At 45.3% G+C, this 20,906-nt stretch overlaps 1 protein-coding gene across 4 annotated transcripts in view; it reads right to left on the bottom strand.

Annotated features, from left to right (window-relative positions):
- The window catches only part of TACC1 (transforming acidic coiled-coil containing protein 1), a 110,702-nt gene that overhangs the window by 16,200 nt on the left and 73,596 nt on the right, over positions 1-20,906 (bottom strand). For 2 of the 4 annotated variants that reach the window (XM_052661307.1, XM_052661304.1), the window contains exons 3-7: positions 15,028-15,952; positions 12,711-12,746; positions 11,428-11,488; positions 9,033-9,240; positions 6,296-6,348 (exon numbers count right to left, since the gene is read on the bottom strand). In XM_052661307.1, the coding sequence (XP_052517267.1) occupies positions 6,296-6,348; positions 9,033-9,240; positions 11,428-11,488; positions 12,711-12,746; positions 15,028-15,680 (1,011 nt within the window). In that variant the 5' untranslated portion in view covers positions 15,681-15,952. The remainder of the gene's footprint in view (positions 1-6,295; positions 6,349-9,032; positions 9,241-11,427; positions 11,489-12,710; positions 12,747-15,027; positions 15,953-20,906) is intronic. The other 2 variants (XM_052661305.1, XM_052661306.1) reach the window with 2 other exon arrangements.

The raw sequence follows: 20,906 nt of genomic DNA, 5'->3' as shown, positions 1-20,906 counted from the left end.
CCAGCAGGGGGAAAGCTTAAAAACAAAACAACAAATCTAGCTACAGTACAATCTAAAGGAAAAACCATTCTTAAAGAATGACCTTATGGTTGTGAGTGGGGGGAGGGGGAAGAACAGGGGAAAGGGATGGTTAGGGAGTTGGGGATGGACAGGTACACACTGCTGTATTTAAAAATGGATGACCAACAAGAAGGACCTGCTGCATACAGCACAGGGAACTCTGCTCAGTGTTATGTTGCAGCCTGGATGGGAGGGCGGTTTGAGGGAGAATGTGTGTGTTAAGTTGCTCAGTCGTATCTGACTTTTTCCAACCCCGGGGACTGTAGCCCTCCAGGCTCCTCTGTCCGTGGGATTCTCTAGGCAAGAACACTGGAGTGGGTTGCCATGCCCTCCTCCAGGGCATCTTCCTGACCCAGGGATCAAACCCGAGTCTCCTTCGTCCCCTGCGCTGGCAGACGGATTCTTTTACTTCTGAGCCACCAGGGAAGCCCTCGGGGGAGAATGGATACATGTGCATGTGTGGCTGAGTCCCTCCGCTGTGCACCTGAAACTATCACAACATTTTTAACTGGCTATGCCCCAATACAAAAATAAAAAGTAAAAATTTTTTTTAAAAAGGGAAAAACATTCTAATGAGTATCAGGCAGGTCTTAGATTCTCTTTTAACAGGTGACTTAGAGAAGTTTTCTTCTCATTCAAAAAGGAGAAAAGTGTAATTACCTCAGAGGTCAGTCACCAGACAGTCATGTGCAGAAGAGAGAAAAACACCCACTGTTAATATCCTGTGAACCTGGGGATCTCTGGGGATGACGAGGTCCATGGAAATAAATTTCAAAACGAGTGTCAACCTTCTTACATACTGCCTCCTGTGTACTATACTTTAGCCACTTTGGATGGAAATGCTTCTAAAATGACTTTCAGGCCTAGGCAGGCACAAATGGCGAAGATAAGTGAACGCCAATGCCCCCAGGTCATTGGGAAGGGCAGAGGCCCCGAGGACTGGCATGCGGATCCAGCGGTGCCGTCAGGGGCACAGGCATCAGGGTCTGGGCTGCAGTTCCTCATTTCGGGCCTTCCTGCCAGAGTTTTTAGCTCCTCTGGCGAACATGTCACCTTCTGAGGTGCCAGCCTGATTTTTTACCATAAACATACATTCCTGGGAGCCACATGTGGTTAGGATTTTGTTTTTCACAGGAATGTGGGCTCTGTACCACTTTTCTTCCTAAAAAGCATTTTTGAGGGTTATTTCCTCCCACCTATGTTAACTTTTTGTATAAATTGGAGAAAAATCTGATCCAGTAACACCCAAAATGCCAGTCAAAGTGACCTGGGAATCTTTTTTTTTTTAAATTATTAGAATTAGGGTTAGGATTCTGGAATAATCTTAATAATCTAAAATGTCAGCATGATTGACCAATCAGTTACTGATTATAATCGATCCGGTTCTCTGGTGTCTTGTTTGAATCAAATTTGAATAGGAAATCCAAGGTCAACTTAGACCAGGGGTTTGTAAACTTTTCAAGGTCATTATGGATTCACCCTCACTTTAGAAAACATTCAGACACACTCATCCTCACTCTAGCAAACACTCAGAAACACACACACCATTTCTGCATACAGCTTCACAGCCCTCAGCCGAGGGCCTAACACAGAAATCCAGAGCTGAGGCCACAGATACGGGAAACGCAAAAGCCACAGGCTGGCAGTGCCCATTCCAGCAGCATTTGGGGGAGGGCAGCCCACCACCTGACAGAAGCCCGAGGTCCCCCAGAAACACTCCTATCTTGGGAGAGACCTGTCACCAGAGCCAGAAGGCATTTGCAGTCGGCAATCTCTAACAAAATGGCCCCCAGTGACCCTAGCTCCTGTATGGGTTCTCATGCAGCCTCCCACCACCCTGAGTTAGGCTGGACCCAGTGACGCTCATGTAAGAACAGAAGATGGTAAACGTCACAGGGTGTCACTGGTTTACAAACAGGCTTCAGGCTGTGAGAAGGTCTATGGAAAAGCCACATGAGGAGATTCTGCTTGGTGAGAGGGCCTGGAAGCGGATCCACCCCAATCGAGCCCGGAGGTGACCACAGCTGGTGACAGACCCTGAGTCAGAGGCACCCAGCCCAGACACCCCAGCATTCCTGACCCCAAAATGAGGAGATTGAGAGCGTGTCACTTGATCACTAGTACACTGCACATCTGAGTCAGCCCCTTACCTCTTGTGCCACGCACTCATCAAGAAACCTCCCCTTGGGGCCTTCCCTGGTAGGTCCAGTGGTTAAGAATCTACCTGGCAATGCTGGGGACTCAGGTTTGGTCCCTGGTCAGGGAACTAAGATCCCACATGCCACGGATCAATTAAGCCTTCAAGCTGCAACTACTGAGCCCTCGAGCCACAGCTAGAGTCCAAGCACTGAGATGAAAGATCCCACATGACACAACTAAGGCCCGATGCAGCAAAAAACAAAACAAAACAAAAACTAAATGAAGAAACCTCCCCGCAGCAGCCTTGCTTCCCCTGTGTAACTCGCCTACTAGGTACTGCCCACACTTTTGGTTCATCTTGTTATACTGCTGATTTTAAATTAGTACATTTTATATCAGTCTTTTGTCTTTCATTACTTTAACTTAGTCAAGTCAACTCTGGGAAACTGGCCCCCTGTGCCTTCCATGACCCTCATGTTAGCAAGAATTTGGGAAATAAGCCAAGTTTTCTTGGTAGGTAAAATACTTGTCTCTTCTGGAGTTGTGCATCTCAGTCATCTGCGAGGGGATAAATGAACTCGGCCTGCTTCCTTGTTTAACGACTTTGCTCTAAACAGATGAGGTATCTGGAAGGGGCAGTGGTCTGTGCTGGAAGATCAGACAGACCTTAGATGGGAGTGAACACACCCAGAGGCGTGGGCTCTCCTTGGCCACCCCCGCTGCCTGGCCACACGCCACAAGCCTAGTGGCTCAAAATGCAATGGCTCTTATGAGGAATTTATAGCTGTGGCCTATTTTAGCTGCCTTTCCCGGTCGTCTAGGATTTATTTAGCTTTTTTACATTCCTCAGTCCTTCATAATGTTTCTCAAACAACACAGAAAGCCTACAGAATCTACCATCATCAGAAACTGGCCCAGCCATCTCCTCCAGGCTGGGTAACCTAGTATGTGTTTAATAAGGATGTTAAACCAATCAGATCACGTATCACTTACATCCTTCCGAAAGGGTCCTGCTTCACATCTCCTAGTCCTTATCCCCATCCCACAAAGCATCTACCCTTGAGGATCCATGAAGACCTGTCTACAGACAGCGGGGCCCAGGGATGTCTTGGCTGCAAGTTGACAGTGAGCACAGATGCTACAAAGTAATTCTCTGTACTTGTCCTGGCGATGGTAGAATCCGGGTTCCTCATCTGTCAGGCTCATCCCATTTGTCCTTGAACCTGTCAGAGCAGGGACCACCCCCCCACACCCCCACCGCTTCTAACAGAGACACACTGTGAACTCAACGTTTGACAAGTTTAAGGTTTCTCTGAAAAAAATAATAAACTCAATCCTAAGTGAGAGATGCTGCACACCAGCTGCTGAGAAGTGAGACGACTGTCCTCTGGCCTGAATAATTTCACCCCGGCCGTTCCCCAGAGCTGGATGGAGGATGCAACAGGAACGCCCTTCAGAGCAACACCCAGAGGCTCACAAAGGCAAAGGCTAGATCGAACAGACTTCTCTCTCTTCTTTTTAAGTAACTGACCTCTTTGTTGCTGTGAGCAGGCGTTCTCAAGCTGCAGCGAGTGGGGACTACTCTTCGTTGCAGAGCACGGGCTTCTCACTGCGGTGACTTCTCTTGTTGCGGAGCATGGGCTCTAGGCGTGGGGGCTCAGTAGTGTGGCACACGGGCTTAGTTGCTCCAGGGGGGATTCTTTTTTTGTATATGTGCTGCCAAAGCGAGCACCTGGGTGGATTCTTAACCAATGGACCGCCAGGGAAGCCCTGAACTGGTTTCTTACATGGCGTTTCGAATATCGCAAGTTCTTTATGCAGTGTTTATTCAACATTCTAAGGAAGTAGAAATTAATTTCAGCCAGTTCAACTGGGATTACCATTCAGAAATCATGACCCAGGATGTGCTCTTTGCAGGGGGCATTGCAGAGAAACCCCCTCAAATCCCAGAGGAGTGCTTCTGTCGAGAAACAACTGTCCTTTGTGACGTCCCTGACCCCTGTGTGCATGTCCTCCTGCCTGGTGTCCACAGGCCCCTCCCCCACCCCACATCACTCACTCTGCGCCCTCCAGGGAAACACATGGGTCACCGCCCAACAGTGAGTCATGAAAACAGTTCCTGGAGCAAACAATGTGCATTAAAAAATGGTAACGCAATCAAAAAAAATCAGAATGAACCACTGGAAGAAACACGGATACTGTCTTGAGCAGTTTGTTTTATAAAAATACAAATGCATGTGTGGAGACAGTTTCCTATGTATCTATCAGTTAAGATGCAAAACATGGGAATTCCCGGCAGTCCAGTGGTGAGAACTCGATGCTCTCACTGCCGGGGACCCAGGTTCAATCACTGGTCAGGGAACTAAGATCCTGCAAGCCTACTGGAGTGGCCAGAAAAAGATGCAAACATGCGTTTTTACTGTGGTTAAACGTAAAGAATGTTTCCATGACAACGTCACCTACTCCTGCAGCTTCAACCATCCTAAGGCCCCTGAGACCTATTAAAGCCAAGCCACACTTTTCTTGGGCTCGTGCTGAGTGCTTCTCATGGTCTACAGCAAATGTGAACCGAGAAGCTGGTCACACAGACGTCTCAAGGCCACACGTCTAACACTGAACTTGCACGACTCAGCTCTCCCTGTAGTCCTAGTATCCCGGCTTCTATGTTCAGCAGTGTTCACTGTGGTCAAGGCTGGGATACAGCAGTGAGCACAGTCATGGCCCCACCTCATGGAGGAAGCCAGGGAGGAAGCCAAAGAGAGCCAAGGGGCAGGTCCACAGAACTGAACAAAACCCCGTCTGCCTGGGCATGTATGTGATGTGGGAAGGAGGCAGGGTTCGTGCGGAAAACCAAGTCAGCAGCAGTTGAGTCTGAGCTGAGCCTAGAGACAAGGAAAGCCAAAGAAACAGTTTAAGCAAAAGGGAACGACTCCAGCTTATGGAAAAGGAGGACAGAAAAACCCCAGGAAGAGGGAAGTTTGTTAGGAAACTGCCACCGTATTTAAAAAGGCTGGTGGTGGCCATGGGTTTGACAAAAGTGAATGGATTTACAACACTTAATCAAAGTTAACTGCACCAATAACGGACAAATGGATACACTGATACCCACAAGGTCACTTCTGACGCACTTGAGATAAAAATGCACAAACTGAATTTCCTCTGGAGGAAACACCAGACAAGCCCAAATTGCAAGAAAGTTGACAAAACAACTGACCAGCACTCTTCAAAAGAGTCAAGGTCGGGGAGGACAGAGACAGATTGGGAGCTATCACAGATTAAAGGAGGCTGAGAACACGGGAACAAATGCCTTGTGGGGTCCTGCCCTGGATCCTGCACCAGAAAAGGGCATTATTGGAGCAGCTGATAAGACCTGAATACGGTTTACAGACGGGATAGCAATACTGCACCAGTGTTAATGAATTCTGATAACTGTATTGTGATCACAGAAAAGGTTAATGTTTGAGGAGCATGGACGGGTACAGGAGGTATAGGAGTTCTCTGTACTATTTTCGTAGGCCTAAAAGTTAAAGAAAGTTTTTAGCTCAGTTAGCTCAAATCCAGCCTTCCTGACACCTGCCATACAGTGGGTCCGCCCTGGGGACGCACCCTGTGCGACATTCCCCACAGGGGAACCGTTTCCACCTTGCATCTGTGGCCAGGAAAATAACGGAAGCCATGTGGAAGTTAAAAATTCTCAGAAGGCGCATTTACAGAGTAAAAATAAATAGGCGAAATTAATTTTAATAATATAGTTCTGTTACTACAACAGATCCAAAATGTCAACATGTCATCAATATAAAAAGCTATCGGCATTTCATTTTCCTTTCTTTTTGGTACTGCGGCTTCAAATGCTGGCTGTACTTTACACCTGGGGGACATCTGGGGATGTTCAGCTGCCGTCTGAGTGCTGATGGTCTTGCTCAAGACACCTCAGACAGGCGCTAAGCTCCCCAGCTGAAGGAACTGAGCTTTATTTCTATTTCGCGCCCATCACCAAACACCGACGAGAATTTAACTACTGAGTTAACATGGACTTCAAAACAAAGACTGAAAGCTCCCATGCCCACCCTGCACCCCCATGAGCCTGGGAACTCACGGGCACAGTGGATCCATCCTTCTCCATCTTCTGACACGGTTCCTTCTCGGTGCCTAAAACACAGAGGGTCATTTTTATAGTCATCACAAGAGGTGGGTCCCTTCCTTCCCACTGAGAGACTCCGGGACACACCAGTGTGGGCCTGGAAGGACATCTATGGACCCCTAAACCCCAGTATCTCAAGACCCTTAAAGGCACACTACATTCTGTTGACTGCTGTGCTGTGTTCAAAGTCCGGAACGCCCAGAGGAAAGAGCGCTCAGGGCCAGTCGTCCACAGGCAGAATCGTGTCCTCAAGTGGAGAGAACGGCAAGACTGCCCCCTTGTGTCCATTAAGAGTTTTGCAAATGAGCTGTACTAACCACAGGATCATTTCACAAAAAGGAAATAGTAACACTGCTGGTGCTGCTGCTACGTCGCTTCAGTCGTATCCGACTCTATGCAACCCCACAGACGGCAGCCCAACAGGCTCCACCGTCCCTGGGATTCTCCAGGTAAGAACACTGGAGTGGGTTGCCATTTCCTTCTCCAATGCATGAAAGTGAAAAGTGAAAGTGAAGTGGCTCAGTCGTGTCCGACTCTTAGTGACCCCATGGACTGCAGCTTACCAGGCTCCTCCGTCCATGGGATTTTCCAGGCAAGAGTATTGGAGTGAGGTGCCATTGCCTTCTCCAATAGTAACACTGAAAAGTATTTTATTACCAAATTGAGGAGAGAATCTAAACTCCAGCCCTGAAGGGTACCCTCAATGGAATTAATGTAGCAGATCAAAAAAAAAGCTCTAAATTTTGATGCCTGGAAACGCAATATCCTCTCCACACCCTTTAAGTTGGTTTCCTCATTCTTACTCTACCACAGGAATCAACATTTACAAAAAACCAACACTATGCTTTTTCTAATGAAGGTATACGCATCTGCCGAAGAAAAATTTTAAATATGGAAAAACACACAAAATGCTAAAGCTACAATCCTCCACCTACAATCACAAATTATTATTTTAGGGCACTGTCAAGAGTGAATTATTCAGAACACAAATGGGACCATTGGTATTCCACTTAAAAACCCTATAGTCAAAAGCCCTAATTCCTCAGGACAACCCTGCCTCGAGTTCCCACTTGCCCAAGACTCATGGAGAACTGCTGAGCATTTTAGCCGTGCCGAGATTCCCTGGGGCACCTCTGCCTATGTATCCATCAGGACCCAGCCCAAAGGTGGCCCCTGGGAACAGCTCAAGCATGGTGCACTCACACCCTCCCACCCCATGCAACCGGGCCTCTGCTCACTACTCAGGCATCAACAGAGTTAACAGGAGTAGCTGTTCTGTTAGCAGAACCCTGGCTCTGTAAGCTTCTGCCAAAGGAATCTCCTCCTAATGAGGGGAGGGCGTAATTCAACAGATATGGACAAGTCCCATACACCAGGGAAAACTTGGAAGATGAATCATTCATTCACAGTCCTTAACCTCAAGGAGTTATCAAAGATGACCTTCTGTAACTACTACACGGAACAGGAACGGAAGAAGAAATGCCGTGGGAACCAAGTGACTTTTCTGAGAGACCTGCAAGGAGGGGCAGAATTTCTACAGGGTGAGGGTGCAGGAGAGTGTTTCATACATAAGAAATAAGTGTGGGCATGAGTCCTCGGGGTGAGCCTGAGTAACAGCTAAAGGGGCCCAGGGGGAAAAGGCAAAAAGGGTCTTTGGGGAAAATGTCAAAGCAGAAAGAGACCTGGGAAGAAATCTGGAACAGTCCTTGGAGTGTTTACTTTACAGACGGGAAACTGAGATCTGGATAGGGGTAGGGGTGGTGGTGGCTGGGGAGATAACTCTTGCGAAGTGCAGATTTCCACCTGCTTCTCTGATTTGATAGATCATGATCTTTTAAAATCTAAGTATAAAAGCCTCACATTAAATTACGTTGCTGAAGATACTGAGTTTCCAATAATGGTTAATGAAGTCAGGATCATGGTGCCAAGCACTTCACAAGTCAAGGTTAAGGCCACAGATACAATGTGGGACCTGGCAAAGGGCCTCGGATCTAGAATGTTCTAAGGTGGAAAACAGCAAGAAGCTTCAGCACAGGGAACTACCTGCGCTGCCTGATATAAAACAGATAAACAATAAGGACCTACTGCATGGCACAGGGAACTATATTCAATGTCTTGTAATAACCTATATTAGAAAAGAATCTGAAAAATACATATATATACACACACACATATTACATATATATATAATTGAATCACTTTGTTGTATAGCTGGAGGCAACACAACGTTGTAAATCGACTGCAATTTAAAAAAAGAAGAACACTATCTAGTAAGGAGACATGACTTACTATGCATAAAGCACTCTAACCTGTGCCTACATGTGGAAGTAATTATATCTGTTAGTTACTACTATTTCTATACATGAAACAAGGAACTCAAAAATCACAACATGATTGCAGATCACTACACTGGAAGCTGTGGCCAGACTGAAATAAATTATTTAAAGAAATCAAGCAGTCCCACACACGAGTGTCTCCGCACACTCTGTCACACTTATCCACATGTTGCCTGGCATTCCATGGATGCCCCTTGGTGTCTCCTCTCCAGGCAAAGAAGCAAAGCACAGACCAGCAGTCTAACCTATCCTTTGGGGGCCCAGTCCTCCAGTCGCTCTAAGCTGCCTCCTTGCCCTAGGCTTCCAGGCATTTTTATGCTTATGTAAGTAAGAAAGATGAAGATTTGCTTCCGTACCTGCTTCAGAGGATGAAAACGCATGATTTATGGCAGACACGGGAACATTGGAACATTCAAAGTACTCCAGGTCGTCCTCTGGCTCACCTTTCCCCTCGGCCCCAGTGGGTTTCTGACCCGATGACGTGGATGCCAGCTTCTCCTCATCGGTAGCATGACCGTCCCTGTTAGAAATGTCTGCGATCTGGGAGATCACTGCTCCTTCATCCTGAGAAAGGCAACAGAGGTGATGCTGCCATTTAGGAGGGAAACTAACACATCAGGAACAGCAAAGCAGCCGCCATACTATTCGATGCTCTCCACGGACCTGGGCACCAACCAAGGAAGAAGCTGCAGCCTCTGAACCATGGAAGGTGTATTTTCTAGGGATTACCCTCTGTGATTCAACTCTAGGGTTTGAAAAATTAGGCTTTTCTAGCCTAAATTATAAGAAAGAAGCTTAAGTGGCCGAAGGCAGTGGTCTTCATATTTTTTGCTCCAATAGTTACTAAATTACTTGGGAAAATTTGTGTAATCCATTGTATTTTCAGGTGTCATCTAGAACCTTTCAGTATGAGTTTAAACAGTCACAAAGGATATAATATCTGCTATATATTATTTATTTGCTTATTTATCTTTCCTTCCAGTTTTATTCAGATGTAATTGACATACAGTACTATATAACTTGAAAATGTACAGCATAATGACCTTACAGATGTCATGAAATTATTACAGTAAGTTCAGAGAAAATCTATCCTCTCATATCAATACAAAATAAAGGAAAAAAATTTTGTTCTATTTTAAATATTGATTTTGCTTATTAATTCAATTTAGTTACTCTAGTGATCCGATACATTATCATCTATTTAAAATTGAACATAAATATGCTCTTAATGGTCAGAAATTTACATCATTCCTTTTCCTCTATAAATTTGTATTTCCTCTCTACTTCCATTAACAAATTATCCCAAAGAAATGTATTTGCATGCTTGAAAGTCTTCTGAAGTTCTGCTATTATATTAAAAAAATTTTTTTTCTACAAGCCTAAGTCTTTAAGTGTCAACATTTTTTTTCTTCTGGAGAGTTATTTCATTTACAAATGTACAATTTATTCTAAAAATATTAGTGTTTTATAAGTACAATCAAACACAAAAGTAAATTTTTTAAAAATGGAAATTGTAACATTTTGTTGCACCAATCTTAAAAGTAATTTTACAAAGTAATATATGTTATTTTTCCCGAAGCAAGTCCAAGGTAAATTTTTCATGTGGATAATTTTCAAATGATCCTACTATACAGCACAGGGAACTCTGCTCATTGTTATGTGGCAGCCTGCATGGGAAGGGAGTCTGGGAAGAATAGACACATGAAATATGGATGGCTGAGTTCCTTTGCTGTCTACCTGAAACTATCACAACATTGTCAACTGGCTTTATTCTAATGTAAAATAAAAAGTTTAAAAACAAAGGCAAACAAACTAAAAAAAGGTAAAATTTTCATGGTTCTTTTTGCCTGCTCTTTAGCAGCATTTGAAAGTAGATAGTTCATACATTTGTAATAGATGAAAAATCAAATTGCAAATCTTTTCTTTAATCTTAAACTATGTACCAAGTTTTTGGTCCTGTGTAAGTTCACCTTAAAATGCATTCTATTAATCAATGAATGTATTTCTGTAACGGTTATACTGAAATAAAATTTTAAAAAGGAAAAATAAAGCATCTCACTGCAATCAAATGGGCCTGGGTTTAGGGGGGTTTATTTGTGTTTCCCAATTAATTCATATAGTCAAGGATAAATATTTACTGCTAGAATAAAGCAAAGGTCAGCATCAATTTTATTCCTGCTTTCCATTTTTATAATCAATTAATAAATAAGTTAAATAGAAGAAAGTTTGATAACAGAAACGTCTCAATTCTTTGAACCCCTTTCCAAGTTATGTACCAAGAAATTCTATCATCAATAATTTTCTTTTTAATGGAAATATAAGTGACATATATCACTGTGTCAAAAGTTATTTTTAATCATGTATCAGCTGACAATTCAGGTTCTCCTATTTGGTGGAAAGCAATGAACTGGAAAACCATCTGACTTTTAAAAATATATTATCCAGTCATTGCAGTCAATCACCTTAAAACTTACACCAACATTTCAAATCCCTCTTTGGTGCTCAGAGGTTCCATATCCAATAGTACAAGACGGAGAATGGGTGAGAAGGAACTTTTCCCCAAAAAAAGTGGGAACAAAGTAACTGTGAAGGAATAGGGCCCTTTCTCAGATCCACTTAGGAAGTCAAGGGACTGGGAATCAGCTTCCTTAAAGAGGAGTACTCAGATTCCACTGGAAAAATCTTCATTAGCCACGACCCTCATGGGGAACACTGGTCTAAGAGATAAGCTGATGGAAGGGACAGACTTACCTGAGAACACCCATCCAAAGCAAGAGACTGGGCTTCATATTTCTTCACCTTACAGCCACTCCTGGGGGAAAAACAAACAGAACACCAGGCTGGTTTGGCATCACACGGACAAGCTCCCAAGCCGTGAGATGGAGCAGATAGCGGTGTGTGCAGAAACCAGCCAAAGCGCACAGCCCCACACGAGTCACACCGCCACACGCCAGAGACGGGAACACCTTGGAGCCTCTGAATCCTCTCCCGAGAGACAGGGCAAGCGAAAACTGTAATTCAGTGATCCCCTCGCTTGTTTCTGCGGAATGCTAAACACTGGCTCTCAGGCCCCTATGGTTTTTAACTGCAACAGCGTTCCCAAAAGCAGCCCCAGCACCTAGACACGGCGGGTCACGTGATCCGCGCTCACCTGGCTTTGACAGTCACCAGAAAAATTACCACGCCGGACCACATTCTTTAAAAATTCTTTATTGTGCTAAAAGCCACAGAAGTCTGATAAGACAGCTCCAGACCTGTGTGCTCACAGAGGGCTGTGGGCAACAGAAAATATGAAGATAAAAATATCTGAGCAATCTGTTACCACAGTAGTAAGATAGAAAATGAACATCATGGCCGGTACTGGGGACACTCACACCGCCCGCTACGTTTAAACTTGCATGTAATTTGTGATCTGAAGACTAGTCCAGATTCTGTTCTGTTTTAATGAACCTAAAACTTCCAATACCACCACTCTGACCCACCCACCCCCATCACCAAATTGCAAGTTCTTCTCGTTTTGTGGGACAAAAACAAAGACCAGCATAGACGGTACCAGAATATGGGGCCCCCACCTCGTCAGTGCCTGATTTTCTTTCCTAATGCCTGAGTGTCACCCTGCTACCAAACTCAAGCTGAGCTGACTCAGGAAAATGTATCCCCTGTGCTCCGAGGCGGCAGCCTTATCCTATCAAAAAAGTCAACTGTTCCTGACACTAAACAGCCCAGCAGTTCCTCAAACCACCGTGGGGATGACCAGGCGGCCAAGCCAGCACGCAGCATCACAGCGCCACACGGGGCGTGCCAAGCCAGGGACGCAAGCTCTCACACCTAAGGTGGGAGGGCCTGTCTCCAAGCCTTTGGGTACAGATGGCAAGGCTAAGCTGACTCATGAAGTGGCAAATGAAATGCGAAAAATCATCAGAAGATTCAACTCAGAAAGGGAAGCCAACATGCTGTGGAGGAGATGGTCCAGGGACGGCGGGGGAGGAACTGCCAAGGGTCCCGAGGCAGCCAGAAACAGCAGGAGTACTTACAACAGAAAACAGAGAAATTTCACTTGTTCAGTAGTCCTGATGCACCAACAAAATTAGAGACGGGAAAGAGACAGACAGATGGAGAAAAAAATCATGTAAAGCCTGGAATATTTATCTCTAGTCTGGCAGATGTAAAGGCTGCAAAGTTCTATGAGATGAGACAGAAATTATAAATGTCAGATTTGTCAATATGACCTCTAGTGAGTGAATGACTCTCAGGAGTAAGAGAGTGGTGGAAACACTCAGAAATGCCACATGGTCAAATTTAAGGATGAAAAGTAAACCAAGTAGTTGTAAATGTAAAAAAAATAATATTACTGCTGAGTATGTTTACTCTTAAATGTCTAGTCATCCAGATTAAAGACAATCAATGCATGAATAAAAATATAATTGAAAATATATCTGCTTATACCTGTCAGTGTCTATCACTAAGACACTCAAAGTGACTTACCTAATTTATCTTATTTGCTCGACAAAATCCCAATCATAGGATGATCTTTTTCATTTTTTATTTCATTTTTATTATACAACAGTGACTCTATTTCCCTGTGCTATACATTAGGTCTCTGCTGTTTATTTTATATATAGGAGTGTGTATCTGTTAATCCCAAACTTCTAATTTATCCCTGTTCCCCCACCTTTCCTCTGTGGAAGACTGTTTTCTATGTCTGTTGGTCTACACCTGTTTTGTAAATAAATTCATTTGTATCATTTTTTCAGATTTCACATACTAAGTGATGTCATATGATATTTGTCTTCCTCTATCTGCAAAGTCAGTGAGATTTTGATAGACTTGGCCAAGAAGATTTAAATATTATTTGAAATTTTAAAAAAAGTTAAAATTAAAAAGATTAGTAAAGAAACTTTAGCATGCATTAAACTGTCTTTATACTGGATGTCTATATTACGGGAGAAGAATCTGAGATGTCAGTCGTATCATCTTTTAAGAAGTCACCCAAGGACCCTGTTATAAGAACTTCGAACTCTCTTCTAGGTGCTATCTACTTCTACCTGTTTACTTCCACTCTTTTCTACAATAATGGAATTTGCTAAATAAAACCCCAGAGTTACACAACAGGTCAAGCGTCTTTCTCCTGTGGAAAGAAGGAGGCAAGAGTCTTGGTTGCATACGAGTTTTTTTTTTTTAAATACATAAGGTATTTTAGACCAAGAAATTCATTCATCAAAAACAGAATGGGGTATTGTAAAGTAAAATAAAGTAAAAAAAAAAACAGAATGGGAGGAAAATGCTAGCAAGTGAGGGAAGTATGGCTGGGAGAGGGTACTTCTTGCTACCGAAAACAAGATGTAGGATAAACTTTCCTCCCTTTGGATTTAGTTTTATGCCACATGAATGCACGGGCTACACACCTTCAATAAGCGACTAAAAGAGAGGCTCCCAATGAGCCCTTATCAACCCTGAGAGATAGGGTCACTGATATTTAGAGGACCCCATATTAGAAAGCACCTAGGCAAAGACCTGGCCATCGCATCCCCCAGGCCACAGGTAACTAGATACAGGTAACTAACCTGAGCCACAGAAGAGCATCCTGAGGACAGCTGATCAATATTTTTTGGCAACTGTTTAACTGCCTGTCTGGCTCAGCAAGCACTTAACAATCAAAGAACAGAGTAAGAACAGATGACCTTTCATATTCTGAGGCTGTTAAAGAGGTGAGTCAGATTCAGGCAACTGGTTAAAAGATTCTTGATTCTTTTTGGAAACTCACTTCCTTACTGATAAGAGCCAGAAGTCTGACCAGGAGATGTAAGAATTCACAGTAGCTCTGAGTGGTAGGTTTGTTTTCAATAGGAATCACAGCTTTCCGTTCAAGTGAAAAGACTTCTATATGCCCCTTCCCCCAGGTTACTGACACTACACGGGCACCCTGCAGCCCTGGGAGCTTTGTTCCATCCAGAGAATCTGCAGACGGTGGCTGGCACTGATCCCTGAGTTCTGTCTATGACACCCCACAGCTCAGACAGGATTTCTGAAAACCATCAGATCTCTTCCTGCCTAGCTCATGATATTCTTTTTTTTTTTTTTTTTCCTTTTTAAAAGCAGGAAAAAACATATCGAAGGTTAGGGGGTAAAGAACTCAGCTGAATAAGCTGAGGATTCAGAAGCAAGGCAGACATCTATAAAGGAGACCTCTGGCATCTCTGATTCCACAGCAGAGTCAGGCACAACAGTGAAGGCTGCGTCAGAGGCTACAAGCTGTGTGTCTGCCCCGGGGGGCCTCCCCCCAAACCAAAAGCAGTGGCCAGACTCTCAGAGAGGACACAGAACACAACGCCCACGCCCGGCCCCACTCACGTTATTAAACGCGACTTGGCCTTCTTGGGTGATTCTAAGATTTCATTAACTTGATTACCGGCGGGAGAACCAAAGTCACCGCTGGTGAAAGTCATACTGGGTTTAAAGGGATCTGCGGACTCGTCAAAGTGGTCCGGGTCAAAGCAGTAGGAGCCCTGGGCGGAGAGCGGGGGCGAGTCCTGCCGCGCCAGGGGGCTGCCGCAGGGCCGCAGGGTGGGGCTCGCCCCGGGGCCCGGCTCTGGTGGCGCCTTGGCTCCATGAACCTGCGGCATGACTCTGCTGCCCGGTTTCCGGCCGGGCTTCCTCGGGAGGGCTCTCCTGGACTCCACGGTCTCCGCGTCTTCGACGAAATCGAACTCGCGTTGCAGCAGGGGGCTCCTCGCATCCTCCGGCCGCTCGGCCCCCGAGTCGTGGGCATCTCCGCCTGGCGTTTCCATCATCTCAGGGGCACATTTCTGGCTCCCGGCCTTCCCATCCTCCCCGTCGGGACGCACACCCTCCAGGGCAGGGGCCGCTTCCGAGAGCTCGCCGCCCAGCGCCTTCTTCCGCAGGGGCACGGGCCGCGGCTTCCGCAGGCGGCTCCGGCCAGCCCCGGGCTCTGGACGTGGACTGCCCGCCCCGGGGTCAGCTTCCAGGGTGGCGCCGGCGGTCATGGCTTTGCTGTCTTGCACGCCCGCGGCTGGGCCGAGGAGCAAGGCTGTGCCAGGCGCCCCGGGGACGTCCCCGCAGTTCCTGGATTCTATGGAAAACGGCCTCACGACGGAGATCTTGCTCGCGTCATGTTCAGGCTCTTCTCTGAAATCCTTGACTGGGCGAGGCCCGCCGGCGGGCGACTCTGCCTCCTGCCCTGAGGGTCGAGAAGCGGCCACAGATGAACAGCTTCCAACCACTTCAGCCACCAGCTCTTCGTCCTCTTCTTGTGAGTCTGAAACAAAACACAAAAGCCGTCGGTTAACAGATGACCTTTTCGGCATTAGTGAATCTTCTCTACTAGCCGAAGCCACGCAGACAGATGGCAGGCTCTCCCCATTTTGCTTTTACCAGCATCCCTAAGGTTCTGTATCGATGGTGGTGAGGCCTGAAAGGGGAGACGTGGTGCTACGCTCTAAAGGGTGCCTGTGTATTACCCAAGTCATGATAATCTACTAGGACTTCCTTGGTGTTTGGTGGCTAAGACTGCACACTTCCACTGCAGGGCACATGGTTCAGTCCCTGGAACTAAAGATAGCCCATGCTACGCACTTCGGCCAAAAAAAAAAGTTATACAAATAGTAATTATACCAAACAGAGCTATTTGAGAAAAGGTGAAGTAGATCATGGGTCCTCTGCAAAGCATATTAAAATTATGCTGAAATTCCACAGGTTAAAACAACTGGTTTGGAAGAAGCTTTGGACCCTGACAGCTCACAGACAGGGATCTCATCTGGCATGGACATGGTTCCCAGGCACTGCCTGAGAGGTTCAGGGTCTGGATTTTATGCAGCAAATGGATTTTAATCTCTGGATGTTAAAAATAAGAATTCCTTCTTCCCCAGGATAGAATTTAAATAACTGGACTGTTTTAAAATTAAATGAAACACTCATCATGGTCTGCTGAGAATAACTTCTCTGTACATGTAAAAACCAAAAGAAGCAAATAAAAAAGCTAATTAGAAAAAGCAGAGATAGCAAAGTGGTTTCAGGAACAAACAGTCCTTATTTTACTAAGACACAAATCATAAAAAAGTTTTACGTCTTTAGAAGCTTTGTCTCTCAGCTGGCCAGGAATTCTCTCAAATCATTGGTGAAAATGAAAGATCCTTTTTAATTGGGGTCAGTCCATCCTAAAGGAGATCAGTCCTGGGTGTTCACTGGAAGGACTGATGCTGAAGCTGAAATCCCAATACTTTGGCCACCTCATGCGAAGAGCTGTCTCATTGGAAAAGACCCTGATGCTGGGAGGGACTGGGGGCAGGAGAAGGAGACAACAGGGGATGAGATGGCTGGATGGCATCAGTGACTCGATGGACATGAGTTTGGGTAAACTCCGGGAGTTGGTGATGGACAGGGAGGCCTGGCATGCTGCAGTTCATGGGGTCACAAAGAGTCGGACATGACTGAGCGACTGAAGTGAACTGAAGGAGAAACACTGCTACCAAGAAGTTGTGTAAATGAGGGTATTTCTTAAAAGCACAAATTAAAATAGTGCTTTCCTGACTTAGGTATCTGAAGTGACAACAGAGTAGCAGCAAAAACCGAGTAAACTGGTTATTATCATAGTATCTCATGATTTAACAAAAACTCAGAAATGACCATCTTGTCATACTTCCTAATTGTAATCCAGGATCAAAGAGCTGAGTATCACTGGGAGAGGTTTTGAAAGCACTCACACATCTTTTTACATGATTCCTTTATGGTTGGAACTGGGCAGTGCATTTACAAACTTTTCTGCACAGATACTTCAGATATTCTACTAATGTTCAATATATCTTGTTCTTTTTTTGTTTTGTTTTTTTCTTAAAGATATATTTAACTGTTATTAATGCTCGTCAAGGCTATGGTTTTTCCAGTAGTCATGTATGGATGTGAGAGTTGGACTGTGAAGAAAGCTGAGCACCGAAGAATTGATGCTTTTGAACTGTGGTGTTGGAGAAGACTCTTGAGAGTCCCTTGGACTGCAAGGAGATCCAACCAGTTCATTCTAAAGGAGATCATCCTGGGTGTTCTTTGAAGGAATGATGCTAAAGCTGAAACTCCAGTACTCTGGCCACCTCATGGGAAGAGTTGACTCATTGGAAAAGACTCTGATGCTGGGAGGGATTGGGGGCAGGAGGAGAAGGGGATGACAGAGGATGAGATGGTTGGATGGCATCTCCGACTCAATGGACATGAGTTTGAGCATGCTCCGGGAGTTGGTGATAGATAGGGAGGCCTGGCGTGCTGCAGTTCATGGGGTTGCAAAGAGTCGGACACGACTGAGTGACTGAACTGAACTGAACTGAATGCTGGAATTTAAAAAAAATTTACTTTTATTGGCTGAATCAGGTCTTAGTTGCAGCATGTGGGATCTAGTTCCTTGACCAGGGATTGAACCTGGGACCCCTCATTGAGAGTGCAGAGTCTTTGTCACTGGACCATCAGGAAAGTCCCCAATGCTGGAATTTTTAATAAAACTCTCAATGTGTGGTATCTCGGATTGAACATACTTCAAAAGGATTTTCTTTTAAAAGACAAAGCCAGTGTGGCAAAATCTTGGTAACTGTTGAATCCAGGGCTGGGTAAACTGGAGTTTTCATTGTACTATTTCCTCTATTGTATACGCTTGAAATCTTGCAAAATAAAAAATTTCAAAACTCAACTGCCTTACACACAGAATTTTAACAAAAACATTTTAAAGTGTACTGACAATTTAACTTGCGTGCATATAGATTCTCTAATCTCTTTCTACATATTTGAGCTGTGATGAGGGTGTTACTGATTGTTTCTCTGTGCTGATGGGAGGTAGGTAGACAAGTAACAGTGAAAACATGCCATCAAAAACCCGGGGCTTCAAAAATCTACATGTGACAGTCTTGGTTAGAAGCCAGGCTGGGTTTGGGCACGCCTGCTCATACCCTAGCATCAGTCGGTTGAAAAAAATAAAGTCTTTATTATCACAAAGTACAGAAAGGGACTACTTATTTTACATGAGCCACAGAGAGTGTTTAAGCAGATTTACTTATAAATCAGATTTATGTTCTCAACGTCTCTAGCTGAAATCCAGGGAAGGGATGGAAGGAGTTCAAAAAAGGAACAAACAGAACCGCTAGTGTGTTATTCTGGGGCTTTGATTAGGGCGGTGCTAATGGAAGGGAAGAGCCGTGCACAGCAACTGAGAAAATGAGGTGAGACGGAGAAGGCTTGTGAGGCGCTGGATGCAGAGCTGAAGGAGGAGGAGGCATCAGAGGTGGCATGTACGTTTCCTGCTCGTGAAACAGGATGGTGCTACTACTCAGTGAGACTTGGGGGTACCAGCCAAGGCGCTTGGGGCTGTTGGAATGGGGCTCAAGGTCGGCCCCTGGACACTGAGAGCTGTCTGGGACCCTGAAGCAGAAGCTGAGTAGGAAGTGAGTAAGTGAGCACAGAGAAATCTAAACTGCGATGAGTACGGGACATAACTGAAGTGATGACATTCATGTCATTACCTTCAAAGTCACACTGGATGCTACAAAACTGAAAGGTGTCTCCCTTCTACACACTTTCATCTTTGAGCCTTAGCATATTTTATTCTAAATTTTTAGATAGAAGCTGATTATCTTTTTCTCTCAAAAGAAGGTAAACCTAAAAAAGATTAAACAAAAACTTGAAGTGTATCTTTTGTCAATTAAAAGTAACGCTATTAATAATGACATCTGTTATCTTTATTAATAACAATACAATGTCAGCTACATAAGAACATGTCCACACATCTTTAAGATGCTTACTGAAACATCTGTGACATGCTATCTGGAATTTGTTTTAAAAATAACTGAAGTAATAAAACAGAAGAAAAAGAAGATGAGGGGACGATGGGACCAAGTCTGAGAAAATCTGGACAATGATTTAACCCGGGAGGTAGGAACACAGAGGCTCCGCTTTTCCATATGACATTGGGAGCTGAGGACAATGAAAGAAACACTGTCTTTTGTTCCACAACTTCTCTCCCAATCTCCCCTTGCCATTGAGACATTGTAAATGTTTATGGCTGGTCTCTCTCATGGGAGCCCTGTCCTCTGTGTTCTTCCCCCACAGGCTGGAGATCAGTTGAGGGGAAGGGTGAGGCTGAGACAGGAGAGGACAGTGTCTCCAGCCCAGCGGCCCTGTCCCTTCTGGCAACATTTGGTCTTCATTTCCTGATTCCTTCACCATCAATCCCACACCTCCCAAAGATGGAGGAAAGACCTTCTGAGTCTCTCCTAGCTTTCTACTTCTGTCCTAGTCTCCCCTATTAGCAAAGGCAGGGCCTTCCCACTTCCCACCCGCCTCCACTTGCCTCTACTCCTCCAGACCCCACCCTTCCCCATGTCCACCGGCCATGAGGGATGAGGGATGAGGACGGATATGCCTTCGCAACCTGGGGACACCTGGAGGGCCGCTGCATCCTAGAGCATGCCACCTGGCAAGGGGGAGGGGAAGGCAGACAAGACCCCTCATCTGAATTCACTCCCCCAGTCTGAGCAGAAGACCCCCACCCCAGCATTTCTTGTCCAGCTCTAGGCAGGTACCAAGTGGGCAAACCTGCCCATCCTAAGTGCACTCCCTGCAGGCCCCAGCCTGGTCTAGCATCATCAGTCACCAGGACAGAGCACCACGGGGCAGGAGGTGGGGGTGGTGGGGGGTAGGGGGAGGGCAGCTCAATGATTTAAGCCAGGGTGGGGAGTTTGTGAAAATGTAAAAGCTAAACCCAAGCTTCTCACCTAACTTGAAGTGATACGTCTGAGTGACGTTTTATTTGCATTTAAGCGTCCCGGTGCCAGCTGACACCCCCTACCTGGGGCTGCCCTAAAACAGGACCTAAAGGGCAAGCACCGCACCACTAGTAACTGGAAGAAGTAAAACAGCCAGTGTCCTCAGGCTCCGGGTAGGTCTCCCACTGGTTAGCATGAGTTCTAACCTCGGTCTTCAGTCCTGGCTTTCATCTCAGAGCCCGTTATGTAACTAACCTCTATTCATCCTTCCATTTTTACGCAAATTCTGCTCTCCTTCAGAACCTTCCTCCCAGGGGCGCTGATAAGCTCTATCCCTGGAATGAGTCTCATGCGTTTGGATGACTGACAAGCACGGCACTGCCTGGCGGCATGGTGAACAGAGAGAGATGAGATCAGTGGATGATTTCAAAGCAAACACTGAGGAAATCCAAAAATAGACCGACATTTCCACTT

This window comes from Budorcas taxicolor, chromosome 24 (assembly GCF_023091745.1).
Source record: "Budorcas taxicolor isolate Tak-1 chromosome 24, Takin1.1, whole genome shotgun sequence".
In the NCBI taxonomy this organism is placed as follows: Eukaryota; Metazoa; Chordata; class Mammalia; order Artiodactyla; family Bovidae; genus Budorcas; species Budorcas taxicolor.
The sequence above is the reverse complement of the archived record's forward strand: the minus strand, read 5'-3'. Positions and strand labels throughout refer to the sequence as shown.